At 43.6% G+C, this 23,572-nt stretch overlaps 4 protein-coding genes across 4 annotated transcripts; 2 read left to right on the top strand and 2 right to left on the bottom strand.

Moving 5' to 3' along the window:
• Positions 1–7,005: 7,005 nt before the first annotated feature.
• LOC118647245 lies at positions 7,006–8,652 on the top strand. The gene has a single exon (XM_036291728.1). The coding sequence runs from the start codon at positions 7,006–7,008 to the stop codon at positions 8,650–8,652; it is 1,647 nt and encodes a 548-aa protein (XP_036147621.1).
• Positions 8,653–10,116: 1,464 nt separating this feature from the next.
• On the top strand, positions 10,117–10,809 carry LOC118647243. Its single transcript, XM_036291725.1, has one exon. The coding sequence runs from the start codon at positions 10,117–10,119 to the stop codon at positions 10,807–10,809; it is 693 nt and encodes a 230-aa protein (XP_036147618.1).
• Positions 10,810–11,846: 1,037 nt separating this feature from the next.
• Positions 11,847–12,512, bottom strand: LOC118647240. The gene has a single exon (XM_036291719.1). It carries the CDS (start codon positions 12,510–12,512, stop codon positions 11,847–11,849), a length of 666 nt encoding a protein of 221 aa, XP_036147612.1.
• LOC118647239 lies at positions 12,512–13,045 on the bottom strand. The gene has a single exon (XM_036291712.1). It carries the CDS (start codon positions 13,043–13,045, stop codon positions 12,512–12,514), a length of 534 nt encoding a protein of 177 aa, XP_036147605.1.
• Positions 13,046–23,572: the final 10,527 nt, after the last annotated feature.

The following is a 23,572-nucleotide window of genomic DNA, read 5'->3' as shown; positions in this document are numbered from 1 at the left end:
AAGTTAGCTCTCGAAGCAACAAACTTCCTTATTCAATGAAATTTGTAGCTTTCCCTTTTCTGACGAACCGACTTGGATTTTTCTCACGTCGTTATTCTTGTTTTGAGCCTTTATGCGGGCCGTCAATTACACATCATTTACGTTGATCACCGAACAAATTGGAAGTGGGTTGCAATTAAGTGTGCCATATTCTTGTCTGGGCGATGCTCGATCTTGTAGTCGAACAATAAGGCCCATCGGGCTATTCTAACACGTAAATCTTTTTTGCTCATCGATTAAGTGAAAGTACGACAATTGGTAACGTTAGTGCATGGAATTCTTAGTATATAACTACGAAATTTCTTCAGCGCTTTTATTATTTCAAGTAGTAGCTGACATATTTCTTCTCTAGTGTCGTTGTTCTGTTGGTGTAGTAGACGGGATGAAAACATTGATTTTCGTTCCCGCATTGCAACAAAATGGTACCATATTCTTGTTAAGAAACGTCCGTGTGCAACTGCGTTTTCGCTTTACTGCGATATAGAGCTAATACTAGCTCTTTTGTTAACCAAAAAAGGAATTGCGTGTTGGTTTTTAATAGATTTGTCAGAGGCGTCAACAGCTCTGCAATGGCTGCCACACTCATATGTGTCAGTCGCAGGTGTACTTTCGTACCCACCATGACGCCATTATCGTTCAAAAATCCGCATCTTTCATCCTCACGATTCGCGCTCAAAGAGTCGCCTTGAAGCCGCATGTTCAGCTCTTGTTGCAGTAGGGCTACTTCACGTTCGCCCAATTTCTTTTCCCGCCCATACAACTCAGCTTCTCGCTGATAAATACTTGGTACCGATTGGACCGTATTGTTCATCACGTGGACAACGACAATCGCGGCGCAAGGTGTATCGCGTGGACAACGAAAAAAGTAGCGGACGAAGTAGCTAGTAGTGTATCACGTAGATAAAGAAACATAATTTGTAAGATAACAGGGCGTGCGCACGCATATCTTCCGATGTGTAAAATGACTGCCATGCCCGTCTTTGCTATCTTCATGCAGCCACGATTTCTCCACGATTTTTCGAGCTCGCAGTATTTCTTAATAGGGCTAGTGTGAAAGCACTGGCATCAGTCGTAGATCGCTGTAATTACACATCGGAAGATATGCGTGCGCACGCCCTGTTATCTTACAAATTATGTTTCTTTATCTACGTGATACACTACTAGCTACTTCGTCCGCTACTTTTTTCGTTGTCCACGCGATACACCTTGCGCCGCGATTGTCGTTGTCCACGTGGTACCCCGTCTGCGTTTACCTTTTGTCTACTTGCTGTCTGGGCCATCTGGACTGAGCCCTCACGTGTGTAATCCGTGATGACCTTGTTATAAGATATTACGTATCGCGATTGAAATATTGCCAAGACTCACAACTGGCTGTCTTTTTCAGATTTCCTCACGAACGTCGCTTCTTCGCGTGTCAAAACGCGCTCTCTCGTTCCCTCACGATACTCCAAGATTGCGGAGACAGAAAAGCGTCACGTTTAAACGTCTCTACATATATATTTATCATTAATATTGCTAATTAATGTTTGCTTTCTAAAAATGGTGTTTTGAAAAAATTTTTTCCTGTACATATATATTTCTTTGCATTTTTTGTACGAGTAAACTCAATAAGCAAGATATTAACACAATATTTTTACAATGATATAATGTTTTTAAATATGTATTTCTTAACCCTTTTATTGCCAGTTGGAAGTATACTTCCCATTTGTTATCTTTTAATTTACATGTTTAAAATTTTTTTGCATCTAATTGTTTTTTAGTGGTTGTTTATGACAATTTAAATGTGAAAAATGATTTTTTCAGAAAAAAGTCGATTTCTCTTAAAATTTTATATTGGATTTGACCATTTTCAAGTATAAAAGATTTTTGAAGTTGTTGATTACTAATCTATGATCAAAACTGAAAAATAAATGAATTTATGGACCCAACACGGTGGGTGAAAATGTTAAAAAACTGATAATTTGAAGTTTTGAAAAATATAACCGTGTTCTACACGAATTTTACAATATAACTAGTTTTTTTGTGATATTTTGCTATTAGATGTATTGTTTTTGAGATAAAAATTTATGAATTTGGATAATGCTAAGAGAGTGAGCAACATTTTGTGAGGTAGCCATATAATATTGTCATTTCCAATTTTTATATTATTTTTATTATTTAATCATAGATTTGTAACAATACGTAAAAAAATATATTTCCTGCAAAAACATCCAGATTTTCATTAATTTATTAGCTCATGGCGGCTATATTTGAGAGTGGCACCCGTTTGGTCACGTCAATATTGACCACGGTCGCAATTGGCCACGTTAATATTGACCACGTCAATATTAGTCACGCCAATATGACGTGGATAATATTGACGCGTGGCCAATATTGATGTGGGCAATATTACGCGTGGCCAATATTAACGTGGCCAATATTGACGTGGTCAATATTGACGCGTGGCCAATAATGACGTGGCCAATAATGACGCGTGGCTAATATTGACGTGGCCAATATTGACGCATGGCCAATATTGACGTGGCCAATCCAACCCGTGGTCAATCGGGATTGTGGTCAATATTGACAATATTGGGCAAACGGGACGCTTCCATATTTGATCCGTCATATTGAATTTGCAAAATTTGAATTCAGATTTGGAATTAGCGATCCATAAAACGAAGGTATGTAAAGTTTCGAGAAAATTTGCTGAAAAAAAAACTGATTTGGCAATCAAAGGGTTAATATTGTATATAATGTTATTATAAAAAATGTTTAAATAAAATATTAAGAATACAATAGAACCTCCATATTACCGCTTTAATTTATTGCGTTTCCCCTCAATGCCTTTTCCATTATCTTACTAAAATGGAAATTGATTCTTCCATTTTTGCACGTAATACGAGTGCTACTGTATTACCGCGCATCGTCGCTGCGCAGTTTGCTTATTGTCTTGTTGTGTCTTATTATTGTATGTTAATGTCTTCTCTAGAGTTTGTTTCTCTCTCTCTCATTCTCTTGAGTGAAGTTACTTTACAGTGCCACAATTTTACTCAATGCTACGGTGCAAACCCCCGCGATCGTGGCAATGCGGAGTTTCTATTGTATACTTCTTGTAATACTTCTACATTATAATTGTAATGTTTAGAAATGTTACGTTATAAAGTGAAAATTAAAGAATATTTAGGAAATATTATGTCATAGTGTTCGTGAAATTTATTTAAAAAATCAATATTTTAAAAGATTGATTTAAAGCTTTTTGCTTACTAATAGTAACATGAGTAGCATGTTGTAATGTAAAATTAAACATTTGCAGGATATATGGAAGATTTGGAGGATATGCGTATGGAAGCAATAGAGAAAAAAAGGAAAGCTAGTTTGAAGAAAAGACTCAAGAAATAGTATAAATTATTTTGCCTTTGTATATATTTATATGTGACATTTTTTGCATATTAATATTTATTGTAAATTACACAGAAGTTAAGAAAAAATATATAAAAATATTACTTTTATTTGTCTTGATATGAATTTGTATTTTTATATTTTTTTGTCTCCCTTTTTTCTAAAAATCTATTGTAGTTTACGCTACAATCAGATAAGATGTCGCAAAGCAAAGCGCAAGATGTCGAAAGGCGTTGCAAAAGATCCTCATGTAAAAAAACTGAGAATACCATTTTTTGAAAACGCCCAAGGAATTTGCCGCGCTTACGGAAGTCTCAACTAACTTCCGCTAACTTGCACAATTCTGATACGGAGCAGCCCGGAAGCAGTTCCATGTCGCCTTAGAAAGACATTGCACAGCGCAGATAAACCGCAAGACAATTGCATTTCGATGTCGAAACGCTTAGCCCCGCAGAACTCGCATAGCGCAATTGGTCACTGACTCAACGAAATTGCGCTATATTGGTAAATGATCGATCGATATAAATTTAGTGACCGAGCGGAGAGTACAGATATATGTGCCATAGTGCATACCACCGATGTTTCGCTAGTAATATGACGTGGCGTGAAGACGTATTTAATGCGGCGTGATATTTGATTTGCGTGTACAACTACAGTAAATAAAATTTTAAAGTGTGGAATAGTGTGTCATAATTCTCTTATTTTGGCTATCTTTTTTGGCCTATCTTTCTATGGGTTCTAACTTCTAAAGCAAAAATTGAATTCTGAAAATCCTTCAACTGCGTCAGGAGACACAACATAATTTGGTGGCAACGGTGAGATTCCGGAAGTTAGAGTCAGAGGTCCAAGCACCGCAGAAGAATAACGGGAAGATCAGAGACACGAGGACATTTTGCAATTCAAGGGCACTTAGAAAGACATACTTTTTAGTCGGAAGTGTAAGCAGCCAGATCGAATAGATCGAATAGACTTTATTGCTTTGATCGTTGAGAGGATCGGACAGTAAAGCGACCTACGACAATGCATTTACACCTGACACCACTGATAGCAGCCAAGAGTTGCCAACGTAGTAGCATATGAGCGACCTTAACATTAATCTACTTAATGTAAGTCGCTACACTTATTAGATGTATAATTAATGTTTTACAATCCGCAATCAGAAAGTCAACGACCCCTGTTCGAGACTATAACAATTACTTTAGAGTTTTAACATTTCCTTTTTATTGGCTCTGTTTTATCCGCGAGTAGTGAGAGCTCCTGACAGCCATCGAGCTCCTTGTAGTTCATTTCTTCGATGCACCGAGTCGCGCGGCGCTGTCACTAGCTCCTCACGCGCGCGATTTTCGTTTGCTCGCATCGCCGGTAACTATGCATCTTGGTAACTATGCAAATAAACATGCCCAAAAAAGGGCACGTCCAAATCAATGCCCAAATAAGTCTCGATATCGGTTCCCTACCGCCCCTTTTGTCGCCTCCGATCGTAATTGTTTTACAATGCCAAATTCGCCAATCTCTTGCAGCCCGGAACCGAAATTAGATAGTCCAGCAGATCTCTCCCGTCTTTCGCCGATCCTAGCTGCGGGGATTCACTTCCGCTTCGTCCCTATTAGTCGCGCCGTGATAGTGCGCGTGAATTATTTCTCCCGTCAACCAACGTTGATTAATTCTTCAGTTTTGTATTCGCGTGAATGTTGTGAGTGTATTACGTCCGTGCGCCGGTGACCGTATCTTTCCCGCGAACGTCCTTTGCCTCGCGCACAAGATCTCCGTCGGATCGCGCGCAAGATTTCCGGATTCGCGAGGGCCTCGATCTCGAGGCTCTGCAAGATTTCCGCGTCGATTAGGTAGCGCAATATTAGGGTGTATCAAGATATCCGACACCTTGTAAAAGATACGGTTCGCCCCTCGCTCCGAACGTTCGTTTGTGAATAAATAATTAAGTGTGAGTGACACCAACGCCTCCTTATTCCTATCACCTCCCGTGAACCTCCCGCATTCCTGACCACTCACTTCGCGTCTCTATCGGGACGGATCCCGGCATTCCCTTCGTGCGATCGCGTTTACCCTACGCACGCGCAAACAAATTTGGTTCTTCGAGCCGGATCGGAGTGAGTTCTAAATTCGCGGTACGCGGAGGTGATTCCAGTGATTTACGTGATAATCCGTATCGCTCACCATGGCGGACATTCTTGAGAGGCAAAGAACGATCCAGAGGATAATCGAACGTGCCCTCGAAAACTTCAAAAAAATTGGAAAGGGCAATCTGACCACGGCGAAGATTCGTTCCCGCATTCCTGCTTCTCAAAGACAATTGGAGCCAATTCGTGACTGGGCATGCTGCCGTGAAGGAAGCGATTCCCAAGGTCAAATTCCACGAGAGGAGTTCCCGTACTTCAGCGAGGACCATTTCGAGAGAGCCCAGGATGCCTACCTCAACGCTCTGGACTACATGGCGGATTGCTTAGAGGAGCTTGAGCCGACTGTGAATCCGAACCATTCAAGTACCTTCTACGTCGACCGACGTCAGGATGCGCCCGCGACTGCATCCGCGTTTTCGTTGCAGCATCTCCCTCCCATTCAATTATCGCCGTTCGATGGTAAACCCGACGAGTGGGCACAGTTCCGCGATCGGTTTACTACGCTGATTCGCGACAATAAAGACTTGAATGATTTCGCTCGCATGCACTTCCTATCTTCGTGTTTAAAAGGCCGCGCCGCAGAATGTATTACGAATCTTCCTATTACCGCGGAGAATTTTGAAATCGCGTGGGCCGCGTTAACTTTGCGCTACGAGAACAAGCGGCGCACACTTAACATTCATCTCTCCGCTCTGCTCGGTCTTTCTAGCGTACCGCGTGAATCGGCTTCCGAGTTGCAATCTTTATATGATAAGGTTAGAACCGCTTTAAAATCCTTCGCGAATTTGGATCGCAATACCGACAACCTCTGGAACGATATGCTCGTGTACCTTGTCACGCAGAAACTCGATCCGATCACGCGGAAGGCTTGGAATTTACAGCAAAGCGGTCGCGACGATCCGCCTACGTTCGACGCTCTTGAACGCTTTCTCGAACATTGCATTCGCGCATTGGAAAACAACGCAATCGGCGCCCCCGTGAAGCCCGGTGCAAAAACCGCTCCCTCCGATCGCGTTCACGCTGCTACTGCGTCAGCGAACGTTCCGCCAAAGTGCCCGCTATGCGACACGCCCCATTATCTAAATTCCTGCGTTAAGTTTAGGGAAAAGAATCCGAATCAACGTCGAGAAATGGTGAAGTAGCAAAAACGTTGTTTCAATTGCTTGAGCGAGAAGCATACAGTTCTGTCGTGCAAAAGTAAATTCTCATGTCGAGTTTGCAAGAAACGGCATCATTCGCTTCTACATCTCGATTCGGATTCTTTTTCCATCGCTCCCGAAGCGGCGTCACCTAGTTGCTCGTCGTCTGTCGCTCCGGCTGAAAAACCCGAGGTGGGTTCTCTTACCGCTTCGACCGCGCCACGACGTCGATCGCACGTACTCCTCGCGACCGCGTGGGTAACGGTGCGGACGCCGTCGTGCGAGCCCTGCTCGACCAAGGCTCCGAAATGACTTTTATTTCTGAGTCATTGGCGCAACTCCTGCGGGCAAAACGCCGTCGCATGCCCATCTCCGTCACCGCCGTCGGTGGTATACACGCCGGCACTTTTAAACATGCGACACAGATATTTATTTCCCCGCATAGCGCTTCTACTCCGGCTTTTTCAACTGACGCGCTCATTCTCGGCTCGTTAACTACTTACGTTCCAAAGCGCGGTGTAGATATTTCGGCGTTCACGCATCTTTCGGATTTATCGTGGGCCGACCCGGATCCGACAAGTTTCGATCCCATTAGTATTATCATTGGGGCTGATCTATACAGTACTTTACTTCTTGGCGGCGTCCGCAAGGGAGACGTCGGCCAGCCGATCGCCCAAAATTCCGTTCTTGGATGGATTATTTCCGGACCGATTGATTTTCCCGCGGCGAGATCCCCGTCGCATTCATCCGTAGAGAGCTCTCACGCCAGTATCTCCACACACCAAATTTCGTGTTCTCCTGCTCTCGAGGATGAGCTTCGTCGTTTCTGGGAAGTCGAGGAACTTCCACGACAATCTATTCTCTCGCCGCAAGAGAGACAATGCGAAACGCATTTCCGAGAGACTCATTCTCGCGATTCTGACGGGCGATATGTCGTTCGCCTTCCTTTTAAATCTCCTCCCTCTCTTGATATCGGAGCGTCGCGTCTCCAAGCCGAGCGTATGTTAAACACGTTAACGCGGCGATTTAAAAACAATTCGGTATTGGCAAACGAATATCAAAACTTTCTCGCGGAATATGAACGTTTCGATCACATGCGACCTGCGCCTCAACCGCAGAGCGAAACCATACAGTGTGTTTACATTCCGCATCACGGTGTAATTCGAGAAAATAACGCTACCACCCCTCTCCGCGTTGTGTTCAATGCATCAAGCGCCACTTCCAACGGGTCTTCGTTAAATGACCATTTACTTGCCGGTCCAAAATTACAAACCGACATCACGTCAATTTTATTGCAATGGCGACGATACCAATTTGTCTATTCCTCCGATATCGCGAAGATGTATCGCCAAATTCGCGTCGATCAACGCGATATCAATTACCAACGCATTCTATGGAATGCAACACCGCATGAACCGCCTACTGACTACCAGCTGTTAACAGTCACGTACGGTATGTCCTGCGCGCCCTTCCTTGCCCTTCGCGTTTTGAAACAACTCGTCGACGACGAAGGTCACCGATTTCCGCTCTCGGTATCCATTCTACGCGAGAACATCTATATCGACGATATTCTATTCGGCGCAGACAACGCGGATTTCATTCGACAAGCGCGAGACCAAGTAATCGCTCTCCTGAAATGCGGTGGATTTGATTTAAGAAAATGGGCGAGTAATTCGCCCGCTCTCCTCGCGGATCTTGATCCCGTCACTCTGAGTTCGGCAGGCAAAAAGCCTCTTTCCCCTGACGAACAAATCAAAGTTCTCGGTATCGGTTGGAATCCTACCACCGATATCTTTGAATTCAGCGTCGCACTTTCGCACCCCGTTCCATCCAGCAAACGTACCATTCTGTCCGCTATTGCGAAACTGTACGACCCTCTCGGATGGGTCACCGGTAATTATAACCGCGAAAATTTTTATGCAGCAATTATGGCGACAAAAATTAGATTGGGATGATAGGCTTCCCTTCATCCTGTTATCTAGGTGGGAAGATATTTATTCTCGGTTCGTGCATTTAAAAAATTTGCAGATTTCGCGATGGTGCGGACTCGGATCGGACGTGGAATCCGCTGAAATACACGGTTTCGCCGACGCGTCAAACACAGCTTACGCTGCTGCCGTGTATCTCAAAGTTGTTTCGTCGGGACACACTACAATTTCCTTGCTAGTCGGTAAATCAAAGGTCGCGCCGTTAAAACCGCTAAGCGTGCCACGATTAGAATTATCCGCTGCGTTACTACTTGCTCGACTTATCAATTTCGTGCGCGAATCACCCGGTTACAGCCATCTTCCGTACTTTTGTTGGACGGACTCCACGATCGTCCTCGCGTGGGTGACTCAGCATCCGTCGCGATGGAAGACATTTGTTGCCAATCGCGTGAATGAAATTCAGTCTCGTCTTCCAAACGGGAAGTGGCAACACGTCTCGACAGAAGACAATTCCGCGGATTGTGCTTCGCGCGGCCTACTCGGCAACGAAATCGTCAGTCACGACTTGTGGTGGCACGGACCATCTTGGCTGCGCCTTGATGCTCCCGCATGGCCTTGCTCCGACACACAACTACCTCCGCAAGCTCCATTGGAGGAGAAGGTCATAGCCTTGCAATGCTCTCCACCGAACGACACTTGGAATCTTACGACGCGATATTCCTCATGGCCAAAATTAATTCGCGTCACCGTCTATATTTTGAAATTCGTTCGCTTATGCCGTCGCTCCTGTTCTAACGATAATTTATTGTCGTCCTCCTCACAAACAATTATTATTTCTGCATCGGATTGCAACGATGCACGAATATTTTGGTTAAAAAAGATTCAATCGGTCATATTTCCGGCCGAAATACACTCTCTGGCCAACAATCGCCCTCTTTTGTCTAAATGCTCGATTATCGCTCTCCGGCCGTTCCTTGATAAGGACGGAATTCTACGCGTGGGTGGGCGATTGACTAAGGCCCCCCTGTCATTTTCTGTTCGGCATCCGATTCTCCTGGCGACCCATCCATTGGTGTCGCTAATTGTAACTCAAGCTCATCTACGGGCATTGCATGCCGGACCTCAGCTCACGATAAGTTTGTTACGTCGCGATTTCTGGCTTCTCCGCGCTCGTAACATCGTAAGATCCATAATTCATAACTATGTACGCGCGAACGCGTCGCGATTTCTACCCAACTAATGGGCGACCTTCCCGAGCCTCGTGTGTCGGCGTCTGCTCGCAGTTTTTTGCATTGCGGGGTAGATTATGCTGGTCCCGTGCAGATTCGCGCCTCTGCGGGTCGAGGCATTACATCGCGTAAAGCCTATATCGCCCTTTTCATTTGTCTAGCGACCAGAGCGATACATTTAGAGTTAGTCGGAGATTACTCCATCTCGGCTTTTTCAAACGCCTTTTCCCGTTTTTGCGCACGTCGCGGCCTTCCCCAAGCGATGTATTCTGATAACGGAACAACATTTGTTGGAGCTGATCGAGAAATGACTAAAGCGTACAGAGCGGCTGTGCGCGATCCTAATTTTTTAAACTTAACCGCATCCGATAATGTGACGTGGAACTTCATTCCACCGTCTGCTCCACACTTCGGCGGCTTGTGGGAGGCCGGCGTACGAAGCGTTAAAAACCATTTGCGTCGCATATTAGGCACTCATATGCTCACATTCGAGAAATTTACAACCTTTTTATGCAGGATCGAAGCCTGTTTAAATTTCCGCCCGATCGCGCCTCTTTCGAATACGCTTGACGATTACGAATATTTAACTCCGGGTCATTTTTTGGTCGGATCCGCTCTGATTGTAAATCCGGAGCCATCGCTTCAACTCAACGAGAACCGCCTCTCGCGATGGCAACTCGTGCGACACATCACCGAGCGATTTTGGAAATTATGGTATAACGATTACGTTACCACCTTACAACAACGAACAAAATGGCGACAAGTCAAGCCGCAAATTCAGGTCGGTCAACTCGTTCTCTTACGAAACTCCATGTTACCTCCATGTAAGTGGGAGCTTGGCCGAATGACACAGTGTCACGCTGGTTCCGACGGATTAGTTCGTGTGGTTACTGTCAAAACAGCCACGTTCGAGTATCAACGACCTATCGTTAAACTATGCGTTCTCCCGTGTTGATTATGTGTGTCATCAATTAGATCAACATACGTACAGCGTGAGCGATAAATATAAGAAGTTTATTACTATTTTGCGTCAAAATCATGTCACCAATAAAAGCGACGCTATAAAGTTATTACGCGAAAAATATGATAAAACATGTCTCGTAGAGTGTGAGCTAATTGCTTACGCTTTCGATAATATTGTATATGATGCTTTATATGACAAGTAAAATGTGTAAAGAAAACCAGTCTTGTAAACTGTAAGCTAATTACGTTGTGAATCATATTGTACGTTATGCTTTATATAACAAAATAAATGTATAAAAATGATATTGTTAGAATTATTTTTTCCCATATAGTTTTAAGTTAAAAAATTATTGTATAAATAAATAAAACGAGATGGGGAAAAAGGGAAATATGAGGGGGTAAAAGAATGTAAAAAATGGATACGATATATATTTTTTATTCTTAGACCACCAATTAAACAGCTTAAATACATTTTGTAAAGCGCAATTGTTCACATGATTCTGACATCGTAAAGTGTACATAATGTCCAACTTGTTTAGAGGTTCTATGTCTTCGTAATGCGTCTCGATATTCTCGACGTAAGCTTCCTGTCTTGCCTCGTCCAGAAGCAAATCACGCAACCATTCTCGTTTCTCACATCCCTTGATGTACACGAGAATTTCATCATCGGTTCCAGTTGTACTCATCACCGCCTTTGTAATCAAACTCCTAGCCATGCTGTGCGGAATTAATCCATCCTCCCATGATATTCCATGATGATTCACTTTCAACTATGCCACCTGACATCTTTCTGCCTTGGTAAGGTATTCCCATGGATAAGTGGGTGTAAACAAGTAGTGGGTGAGTTCAAATCCATCTTTGAGAGAGGCAAATTCCTTAACGATAAATTTTCCTCCAACGATAAAACCTTGCAAATCTACGAACGTTGGTGCAGACATGACTGTTGTTATCAAGAAGACTGTGATTGACTTTGATGCGTCGTAGAGTTATATATTGTCTTATCTCCCTTTCCTTTAATGTACAACGTTGTTAGGTGATTTTGCGCACAACGTTTGTCAACGGGTTGTACTGAACCACGCGGTCGTGTATGATGAGGCAGTACGCGGTGGTATTCGTCGACACATTCTCTTTGCATTCAAATTCTATGCGCACGTCCACGGTTGCGCTCTTGACCGATTCGTTCTGTCGAGAGCAATCGATGATTACGAATGGACCGTTAAGTAGAAAAGTTGAAGTGGTGAGGTTCGGCTCGAGATACTCGTATCTATAATAACCCTTGCAGAAACGCGCGTACATGTACAGAATCGTCCATTTATTTTTATCGAAATCCAAGTTCATATCGTCGTATGGATAACATTCCGAGTTTAGATACAGTTTCATGCTTGTCAATTTGCAATGATCGAATCGGCTTGGATCCTCGGACACAATGTTCTTTCGACCCGTCTGCAGAGCAAAGATAACATATCGTGGCTTCTCGAGCTGAATAGCGGTCTTGATGGCCCACGAATGCTTAGTTGTTTGCTGCAATAGTGGAAACTCGTACAGATCCCACGAACGAAAAGCCATGCTCAGGTACCGTCCGTTCTCCAGAGTACGCAGCATCGATAACTTATGTATCTCATTCAGCAGTACGTGAGGCATGCGCCATTGTATCTTGAATATATCAATCGTGGATTCCAACTCTGAACTTCCCATCAGACTGTTGTTATCTTTACGCGCGCGTATTTAAAAATTAACTCGTGACGAGCGCTGATCACCACGCGTCTGTAATTCTCGCAAAACCCCAACAACATGTTGAGTGGTACGCAAAAATTAAAGTATCCATTCACGTCCCAACCCGAAATCCATCCGGTGTTCCTCAGAATCACGTTTTTGTCTGACGACACCGTTGCATAGTTTTTCAGTGTGCTGGTTATTCCAACATTTCTGTTGCGATCAATTTCTACACCGTCGAGTTCGTATCGAATCTCATCGAACATGAACGCGACACAATTATTTCCCAGTACCACCGAAAATCCCTCGGCTGGTTTCTTTATTGTCACTTTTCCCTCGATGTATTGAAAACTTTCGAATGGCAATGTGTACAGATTCTGTTGGTGTATGGGTATTCGTATCTCGTCGCTGTGCCCGAACGTTGTGTTGGCAAACGGATTGTACGTATGAGTCTCGATCTTGACGATGCGATCATCGAAGATCGGCTCGTCTCCGATGTTTAGAATGTCAGTCATCGTTATCAGACGTTTCGCACCGCGAATCCCAGAGATTGTAAAAATTTAACGTTTGACGCGTTGAGCTTCTTTTTCTCGGGACAACAGGATTATTGAATATTATTAAACGTTGTCGCAAGAGTATCGGATGACTGTTGGAATGTTGGCACTGGTGTGGAGATAACGTTATCTTTCGCGCGCTGCGATGTGTTTAGCACGAGCATCTCACGTTCGCGTTATTGTTGCAACCGTCGTCGCACGTGCAGTCTGACGGTGATTTCTTCTCTTCGAAAATCAAGTAATCGTCCGTTCTGATCGACGGCGCGTATTGTCAGATCCGTAATGCACTGCACGATGATTGGCAGATAAATGATTTGTGTGGGCCTTTCCGATATCTTATATCCTGGTGGCACGCTCGGTGAAAACTCATGTATCGAGTGTACTTTCCTATTGTTGCTGTACGCGCCCGCGGTCACGTTGCATTCCACGAATAATGTTTACGTTCATTATGTTGATCGACGCGTCCGATTCGTGCCATTTTCGCGATAGCAGTACACCACGCTTCGATGAGAATCCTAGCAGCGATCCTATGTTGTTGGGTTTACCAAAATGTATACTGTAGGCGCATTTGATCTCACATTTCATTGTATTGTAGTTGGCGCGAAGCGTTATCGGATACTCCCCATCATTATCATCATCATCGTTGTCCCCACGCATAACGTCACCGGAATGAGTTCCGTCGTGTTGCGGACGTTTTCGTGAAATTGTGCGTTTCAAAAATTCGTTTATAGCTCGCAGTTCGTACGATCCCTCGGGAATCGTAATCTTCGTGTTATCCTTGTCAAAGTAAAACGTATTGTTTGAGGCATTCACGTTCGGTATTGTGTTATAGGTTTCAAAAATCGCTAGACCGAGCTCGTAATCATCGTCGCTCAAATCTATAGCCGGAGAATAGGTGTGCCGCGAGAACGCTGCTCTTGCCGCTCAGGGTAAACGTCAGCGACATGATGGTGGTGAAATACTGAGTCTTTGCGGTACTAGTTCAGCTTTTTAAATTTATACGCGTTGGAGAAACTGCAGGCAGAGTTGTCCACAAATGCTCTGATCGTACGTTTGATAGGACGTTTGATTATACTCAATCGTTGTCACTCCGTCCCCAAAGTATCGTACTAGTTCTCTAGGCGGTCGAAGATTGCCGAAACTATCGAAATACGCGACGTGGTTACCCCTCTTTGCGTACGCCACCCAGTGAGTACCGGGGCCCGTCGTATCGTCCAAATTTACGATACCACTCTCGTTTAGACGCGCACCACTCGTCGGTAACGCGTTACGCATAAAAACATCTCTGAAATATGAAATACGCGCGCGTTTTGCCAGTTGCGTCAATTGTACGTTTGTCGTCGCACCTGTAAGTAGTGTTAATGTTTCTTTGACGTTTTTTTCTTCTGTACACCTTTTTCATGTTTGTACGGGGCGAGATACAGTCCTCGCTCGCGTTTGTACGGGGCAAGATATAAGCCGTGACCTTCCATCGCGCGATTGTGACGCTGTAACTCTTCGAGCTGACGTCGCGCGGCTTTGTTGTCATTCACCGCCTTTGCCACACCAGCCGCTCCACCAATCAAGGATCCGAGTGCACCCAATATTGGTAAAATCGGTAATGCACCGCCTCGTTTTGCAGCCTAAAGTATACGTTTCTTTTTCGTCGATTTTTGCGTTAAATTTTTCTTCATACCCATACCGATTTTCGTCTTGGCTTTCATGGCTGCCCAGACAGCAGCAGCTGCTGCTCTTTCCCCGAGAGGTGAATCTTTCGCGATTACTCGTTTTAGCGCTTTGTCCGCGAGTATCTTGTCCGCCGCGTGTCTGTCGGTGAGCTCGTTGCTCTGGGAGTACGCAATGTCGTGTTCGCAACACGCCGCGTCGAGCGGATTTATACCTTGGTCACCTCTGGCCAATCGCTTTTTCAGCCGAGTACCCGGACCGCAAACTGGTAACCGGGAATATGTAATTCGAAAGGAAGAGCGTTTATCGCGCGATTCAGCAGTTGACCACAGCCACGTTTTACCGTTGCGACAGCTGACATTCGACACAATTTTTGATCAACGGCGCGGGTCCGTCGATGTGCGTCCGCTGCCACGGTTGATTGTAATGCTTGTAGCAACGACGATAGCTTCGAACCTCTAGATCAACCCTTATATGTTCCGGAAGCCTGTCCCACACGTGTTCGATGTAGTTGCCACACACGCGTAGCAAAATAGGTTTTGGCACGAATTGTAACTGCTCGGCGCTCAATTCGAGTATATCGGAGGGGTGTGACAGTATGAGATACATGTTTGATACTGAGCGATGCGTGATTTTACACGCCTATAAATAGCCTCAGATCGCGACATGTTTCGTTCTGAATAGAGCAAAAAATATAAAAGATGTTAAACATATGTAAAACGGTTATACATACGTACATAAAAAACGGTTATACATATACGTAAGGATGTTTAAAACGTGAAATGAACGTAAGAAGTACGTGAACGAATGTGGAACGAATGTGTGAAGTATGTGAACGAACGTGAAATGAACGTAAGAAGTATGTGAACGAAGGTGAGAAGTACGTGAAACGAACATAAGAATTATGTGAACGAACGTAAGAATTACGTAAACGAACATAAGAAGTACGTGAACGAACGTAAGAAGTACGTGAAACGAACGTAAGAAGTACGTGAACGAACGTAAGAAGTACGTGAACAAACGTTAAAAGTATGTGAATGAATGTGAGAAGTATGTGAACGAACGTAAAAATATTAATTCTATATTAATTTAGCAGTCATCTTCAACAGGATCGCCCATTAGTACGCACGGTGATAAGTTGTGTCACGCCCGACTATTGATAAACAGCGATCACGCCCAGCCATTGCGAGGTATAGCGTCACGCCAGCGCAGCCATTGATACACGCTGCGACGAGCTTATCTTCCTTCTTCGCGCGGCCATTGATACGCGCCGCGATGAGCTTATCTTCTTCCTTTACGCTTTCTCTATCCGTACGCTGCATTCACACACACGCACACATACTCATATACAGCATACGCAGCACTCACTCGCCTATAAATAGGTCGTTCGATTCCACTATATAATCAGATTCCGAAAACATGAGATTCGTACGACAGCCGTTGACGATATGCGTTACGAATTACGATGACAAGTTACGATTAATGGGGGATGACGGAGAGAGGCGCAAGCATGGCGCGATGCTGCCTACTACCATACGCGCGATTATTTGCGGCCCATCGAATTGCGGTAAAACCAACATTATGATAAACTTGTTGGAATGTCCGCACGGTGTACGTTTCGAGAACGTGTACGTGTACTCGAAATCTTTGCAACAGCCGAAATATCGGTATTTGAAAAATTTGTTAAGCTCGATGAATGAAATTAACTATTTTACGTTCTCCAATAACTGTGACGTCATTTCGCCGAATGAAGCGCGTCCAAACTCAATTTTCATCTTTGACGATATTGCGTGCGACAAGCAGGATGCCGTGAGAGAGTATTTTGCGATGGGTCGGCACTCGAACGTCGACTGCTTTTATCTTTGTCAGTCGTACGCGAGAATACCTAAACATCTTATACGCGACAACGCAAACCTGCTGATCCTGTTTAAACAGGATGGTACCAACCTGAAGCATGTGTACAACGATCATGTTAACACCGATATGTCATACGATGATTTTTGTGCGTTATGTCGTGATTGTTGGCGGCGTGATTATGGATTCCTAGTAATAGACAAGGATAGTTCACTTACTAACGGGCGATACAGAAGAGGATTTAACGAGTTCGCGATGCTGCGGAGCGATTAGTCGATACTTCGTTGGGGGTGAAACGTGAGCGATCGACGCTCTCTGTCAACATGATTGGGAACAACGATACGCGTGAGCGCGAGAAAATCGCGAAGGAAATTGAGAAAACGAGCGAATCAATTCGTAAGAAACATCGCGCTTTGAAGACCGGTAGGATCAAGGAGAATATCGCGGCGAAGAGACACTTCGAGCCGCTTATCGAGCCGCTGCAAAAGATCGTCGATAATTCCGGCGTCCGCGTGATAAAGGAAGAACCGCGTGTCGATGACGTAGGCATCGAAACATCGTTCATCCAGAAGGATGTGATAAAAAACAAGAGAAAACGAAAAGACAGTTCAGTGGACCATGCATTAAGTGAATCGAACAAATGGATGCGATATGTGTTAAATGATGCAATGAATTTACCGTCGCCATCGGTGCAGCATACGTCAAACAATGCAATGAATATACCGTCGCCGTCGGTGCAGCGTACGTCCAACGATGCGATAGATCCGTCAACGATAACGTCCACACCGCGTACGGTAGCTGTACAATCAACGATTGAAGCTCCAAAACCGTTAAATAAGGCTCTCGAGACTGTTTTTGAATCCGCCGACGATTCGTTTGCGACAACCGTTCGAAATCGATTACAAACGTCAAAAGGTCTAGAAACGTTATCTCAGCACTTGGGGCCGCTGGGTCAAAAGTACATCGATTTTCTCAGCGGCCGTGGTGAAAAAGAGAAAATTATGGATACCGTATACGGCGTTTGTTTAGACAAGGATGATATGATGTTGGGTAATAAAACGTTCGACGTCAACAGTAGTGATCACATAATTATCGGTGATGTAAAATACGTTGATACACACGGTCTTTACGAACTGATCTTTAAACGATATCCCAACAATTCAGTCTACACGGAAAACGATAAACGAAAGTACTGTTGTGAGCGGAACACAACCAATAAAATTATATTACAAATAAAGTATTCAAATTATCATTTAGCTCACCGAGGAAGGCTCGCTATCATAAGGTGTCAGGTGACATATGCCTCGTGCGCTGCCGGCCGGTCATCGCACTGGGCAACGCACCAGCCACCTTAAAGAATTAGCGAAGCCAGCTTAGCAACAATCATGCCACCGGAAATGCATACCTGCATTTTGGCAATTGTTGCTAAACTCGCAAATATTTCCCGCGCGCCGGATGCGCGCGGGAATGACCATATATGGTCATGCGGAGGGCCCGATGCCCCCACTAATAATTAAATCCGCGACACTATTTAAGCTGCTGCCGAACAGCGGCCAGCGGGATCAGTGATTAGCAATCAAGCCGATACGTACGGCCCGCACGAGTGAATTACGAGTTCGGGACTTAGCCGCAAGCAACTCTCAAGCGAGCAAAGAGACGACGCGTTAACTCCGAGTCACGCGCCGTATCTAATCAAGTGTAATACGACGCGGCACCTTCGCCGACTGCAACCAATGTACAACCACAGTGAAATAAATCTGTTATATCAAATTAACTTAGAATCAGTGAGTGAGTGATTTGAGGACACTGCCAATAACAGCCGCCTCTTTCCGCGAGTTCCTACTCCTTGGGCAGTAACGCATCCCGAAAGATCTTTTGTCGCACCGCAAGGTACGGCAAAAATCCTTTGTTGCACCGCAAGGCGCAACAGTACAAAGATATATTGTTGGCTACAAACGCGCATAAACGTAATTACGTTACACACGGCCGATTATTAGCCAATAAGGGATACAAGTATAAATATATAATTGCACCGTTATTAAAATATGATTTTACGGGCGGAATGGGATTACCTCGCGTTATGACATCAAACGATGATGCAATCGAAAAGGAATTACCTCGCGCTATGACACTAAACGACAACGTGATCGATTACGTGCATTGGGACGATCCTAACAAACTGGTGGATCATCTACGGTTGCTCGAAGCATCGCATCGGGCTGGTCATAACGCTCACGACAACGAGATGCTGTCCATCATCGAAGAACTGCGCGAGGCAGGCCTTATTATAAATTAACTCGCGTATCGTCAAAACAAATCAGTTGATCGACGTCATCCTATACATCAAACATGAAATTACCGAAATCTAATGTTAGTTCCGAAGAACGACGACTCGTCGAGAAACTGCATGCTTCAGCGAGAAAAAATTTTCCGCGGAGACACGTCATAGTTCGAGGATACGATGATCTATGGCAGGCCGATATCGTCGAGATGATTCCGTACTCACGTTTCAACAAAGGTTACCACTATATACTCACCGTCATCGATGTGTTGAGCAAGTACGCGTGGGCTATACCGCTCAAGAGCAAAGGTTGAAGCGAGACAGCTGACGCTATCGCTGAGATAATTCGAGAGAGCGGCAGACGTCCGAAAAATTTACAAACTGATATGGGGAAGGAGTTTTACAACGCCGACGTGCAAAAACTATTGCAAAAACATGACATTAACCATTATTCCACGTACTCGGTAATGAAGGCGTCGGTCGTCGAACGCTTTAATCGCACGCTGAAGAACGATATGTGGAAGCAGTTTACGCTCAACGGAAATTACAAGTGGATCGACCTGTTATCACGTCTCGTGTCGAATTACAACGTTCGGAAGCACCGAACGATCGGTGTGCGACCTGTCGACGTAACTCCCGCGATGGCTGAAAGACTCTTAGATACGGTATACAGCACTATAAAGATTGCTGGTCCAGCGAAATTCAAAGTAGGCGACTCTGTACGCGTGAGCAAGTACAAGACAATTTTCGAGAAAGGTTACACACCAAATTGGACAACCGAGGTGTTCAAAATCGTTAAGGTGCAGCGTACCAATCTCGTAACTTATTTACTCAAGGATTATCACGGAACATCTATCTCTGGAGCGTTTTACGAACATGAGTTGCATCGCGCGACTCACCCGGACGTAGAGAAAGTATTGCGCAGGAAAGGAGACCAGGTTTATGTCAAGTGGTTGGGATTCGATGGATCACACAATTCGTGGATACACAAAGACAATGTTATTTAATCCGTATAAAAATTGTTTTTATTATAAACATATAAAAAATGTAGTGCATACATTATATAAAAAAAATATAATTTTTTGTGACATATATGAAGCATCTTTATTATCCTTCCATCGTCCATTTCTAACGTTGCACATAAATTATCAAATAATTTTTAAAAATACATATAACATAAAATACACAATATGTGTAACACGTAAAATATATGAAGTATTAAATGTAAAATTATAAAATAAATGTAAAACGTAAAATACATAAAATATAAACTATAAAATATGCGAAACGTGAACATTAAAATATAAATGTAAAGTATAAAATACATAAAACGCAAATATAAAAATGCCTGTACAATACAAAAATATTATAAAGGTATTTGATAATGCCCCCACGGCAACGTCTTTACCGAATCAGGTACGAGATACCGCTTGTCATCGTATGGACTTAGAGCGATTTTCGTTTCACGTACCGTGTATACCTCATGCAGTTTAGATCGTATGCACGTCTGATGACGCGTCATCTCTATCTCATCTTGCAGACACCGCATGTAGTCGTCGAATGTTATCGTTCTTGTGACAACGTTACACTTTACACCCTTTGCCTTTTTAGCGTCATTCTTTCCATCCACTTTTAACGCATACATTTTCGCTCTGAGTCCAACGAACTCTGTCATTATTGCACCGTTGTTTTTGTCCTTCATTAGCCCGGGAACTTTTTTATTCGCGAGTGGCATATTGTACGCGTTACCAGTCGGATAAGCGCTCGTGTCGAACCTTGCGATATCGCGTTTTATATTTTCATATACGTCGTCGCATTCGATGTGATACACGAGACTATCGGTACCTGTGTACATCACTCTAGATTTGTCATGGTACGGCGGTAACATGTACTCGTAATGAAATTCATACAAGCAAATTTTTGATATGTCGAGTATACACATACCTACATAAATCGGGTTGTTAAATTTCACCTTAAGTTTTCGGAGTTCGACTGCAATTAAATTTTCTGCAAAAATACTGCGACTGACGAAATTTGGTTTAGCGATCATTGCCTCCGCACCATATCGTCCTGTCCATTTTGTCAAAAGTTTTACGTCAACGTGATTGCGCACATAGTTTTTCCGAATACAGCATTATTCATCAATTTATATAAATTTTTCTCAAAATCGTTTTTCGCGAGGGTACGAAATTGTGTGTTTAACTCGATATAATCGCGAAGCCAGGCGGATTGAACGAATTGTAATACACGGTGTATCTGTGTTATGCGGAGACCATGACGAGTGCATTGATGCAAGTTGTGATAACGTATGACGTACCGCTTCTTATCATGCAAGGTCGCTAAAAGTTTACGTTCTCGCTTGCCAGGCGGCTTATCGCGCGTTGGGCAGAACGGTAGGTCAGTGTGTCGATCGTGCAGATGTTGTGGATACTCCAGATCGACTTCGAGAATGTACCCTGTGGGCGAATCAACAGCGATCGCGTTTACGTCAAAATTTGAGACGTCTTCGACCTATCGAAATTCTCCATAGGGCAGCGGCTGACACATTGCCCATCCGTACAAATTATTCACATCGAAATACATGAGGTACGACGATGGTTTCGATGGGTCGTACGTCTGCATGTACTTGTTGTTAGCCTGCGCGTATCTGCCGGAACATTGACTCAGACCTCCGCGTATACCGCGCTCGATAAACATTACCATATCGATGTCGGTGAGCAACTCGAAATTGACGCGTGTATATTTAAGCATAGCGTCCCACGTGAATTCCGGTAATGTATAGTAATGTGCGGGGTCAAGACCATAACTTTCGACACGAAAATTTTCAAAAACGTCGGCTAACAACAATACATCTGTTTTCAAATACAGATCGCTGTATTCGCCCAGCGTTCGAATAGAGAATCGATCCCATACGTTCTTGGCGTGCGCGTAATCGCTCTCGGACACGGTATCGCCCGTCAACGAACTAAAGAATAATTCGCGCGATAGCAAACGCGTTTCCTTCAATTTTGCAACACAGTCAACATACTCGTATGGGAATATGCCTTTACGAGTCAATAAATCGAATTCTTCGTCAGATAAATTCGAAAAGTCCTTACGTACAATTTTTAGTTTTTCTTTATCGAGAAATGATGCCAATTTTTCAAGACTAGAATTGAGAAATTTATACGAATCTATGAATCGTAATTTTATGTGATTGTGTGGGTCTAATTCATCGGTGGTACCTATGGCATGCTTCGTAAAAGAAATATATATTTCTTTTGTAACGGGAAGTACATCGATATTCCCTTTGAATGTTGTGGCTATTTCTCTAATAATGAAGTGTGAATCGTATCCGGATAAATTATGAAAAATTACCGGTATGTACAATACATTTTGATAACACAAGTTACAAAGCGAATGCGCGGGACCGCGATAATGACCGGTGAGATGACAATGATCTCGCACTCGTGTATCATCCGGTGCAAACGGCTTATCACAAATATGACACTGCTTTGCGTTACGATATACCTCCCATTGTTCTTTTGATAAAGTTTCCATGGGGACCTTAGCAGATAAAATTGATTTTACGCGATGCGCTAATTTCTCTAGTTGTTTAGCGAACCACGCGATGCAATCCTTATCGCGATGAAACCAATACCTCGATAATGTGTCATCGTACGAACAATGTACATAATATCCCAAGCTAAATACTGATGATGATGCTGTTGGTACGATATTTCCATATCCTCCTTCTCCATCTTCTCCAATGTACACTCCAGGTCGGCATAGACGACAAACGGCACACGCTCCTTATTGTTAATGTTGCGGAAGCTCAACCATTTCTCGTCTTCAGTAGGTAGTTGGATGGCACAGTCGTTCATTTTCTGACAATCTACGCTGTGGACATCCAACTTTTCCACAGAACTGAAGTAATGTAAACATCTGTAAAAAATAGCATAAATTTTTATTTTTTTATTATAAAATTAATACAACGTTTATAAAATTATTACTTACCGGTCACAAATGTATTTTCTACATTTGTGTCTGCTAATTTGTGAGCCCACCAGGCGGGATAGATTTTGAATGCATGCAAAGTGTCCCACGTTGTCTTCGCGTGGATCTTGCACGTATAGCAGATTAGCATGCTTCTCCTTCTTGTCGTTGGAGAGTCGCAGCGGGAGAATTTTATACGTTTCAGTTTGATCCTTTTGGATCTCGTAGACGTTGACCGAAATGTTATTTAGTCTCTCGAATTTTTTAATGTCTTTTAACGCGATTGGAAACTCAATGTCATCAAAATTTAAAACGTTTGTATAATGTGGGTACGATGATTCTTTATCACTATGTCTTTGTGTGGGATATAAAGCGGCTATCACTGACCACGCGAAGCACGCATTGTCCATCGAATTCACATTAACAACTGCACGCTTCGTCATTATTTCTCGCGGTAATGTCACGTGACATCCTGCACGCATAGAATTGTACTTATTCACGTTTACAGTCAAATTCTGTATATGCGACAGCGCCCACCCACTATCACGTTCTTGAAATTCCTCGAGCGATGCTAACGTGGGCTCGATAACGCACCGCTCGAACCACTCATCCAAGTCTGATGTTCTAAAGAGATCACTATTTTTCGTGGTAATACTTTTATTGGCGCGTTTGTTGCCCGTTACAAATACACCATTGAATGTGGTGTTCACTTT

This window comes from Monomorium pharaonis, chromosome 1, assembly GCF_013373865.1.
Source record: "Monomorium pharaonis isolate MP-MQ-018 chromosome 1, ASM1337386v2, whole genome shotgun sequence".
Lineage (NCBI taxonomy): Eukaryota > Metazoa > Arthropoda > Insecta > Hymenoptera > Formicidae > Monomorium > Monomorium pharaonis.
This window is presented reverse-complemented; position numbering and strand designations above follow the sequence as displayed.

Coding starts and splice junctions, on each gene's coding strand:
- LOC118647245 (XM_036291728.1), top strand. CDS start 7,006: ATGACTTTTATTTCTGAGTCATTGGCGCAACTCCTGCGGGCAAAACGC.
- LOC118647243 (XM_036291725.1), top strand. CDS start 10,117: ATGTATTCTGATAACGGAACAACATTTGTTGGAGCTGATCGAGAAATG.
- LOC118647240 (XM_036291719.1), bottom strand. CDS start 12,512: ATGGGAAGTTCAGAGTTGGAATCCACGATTGATATATTCAAGATACAA.
- LOC118647239 (XM_036291712.1), bottom strand. CDS start 13,045: ATGACTGACATTCTAAACATCGGAGACGAGCCGATCTTCGATGATCGC.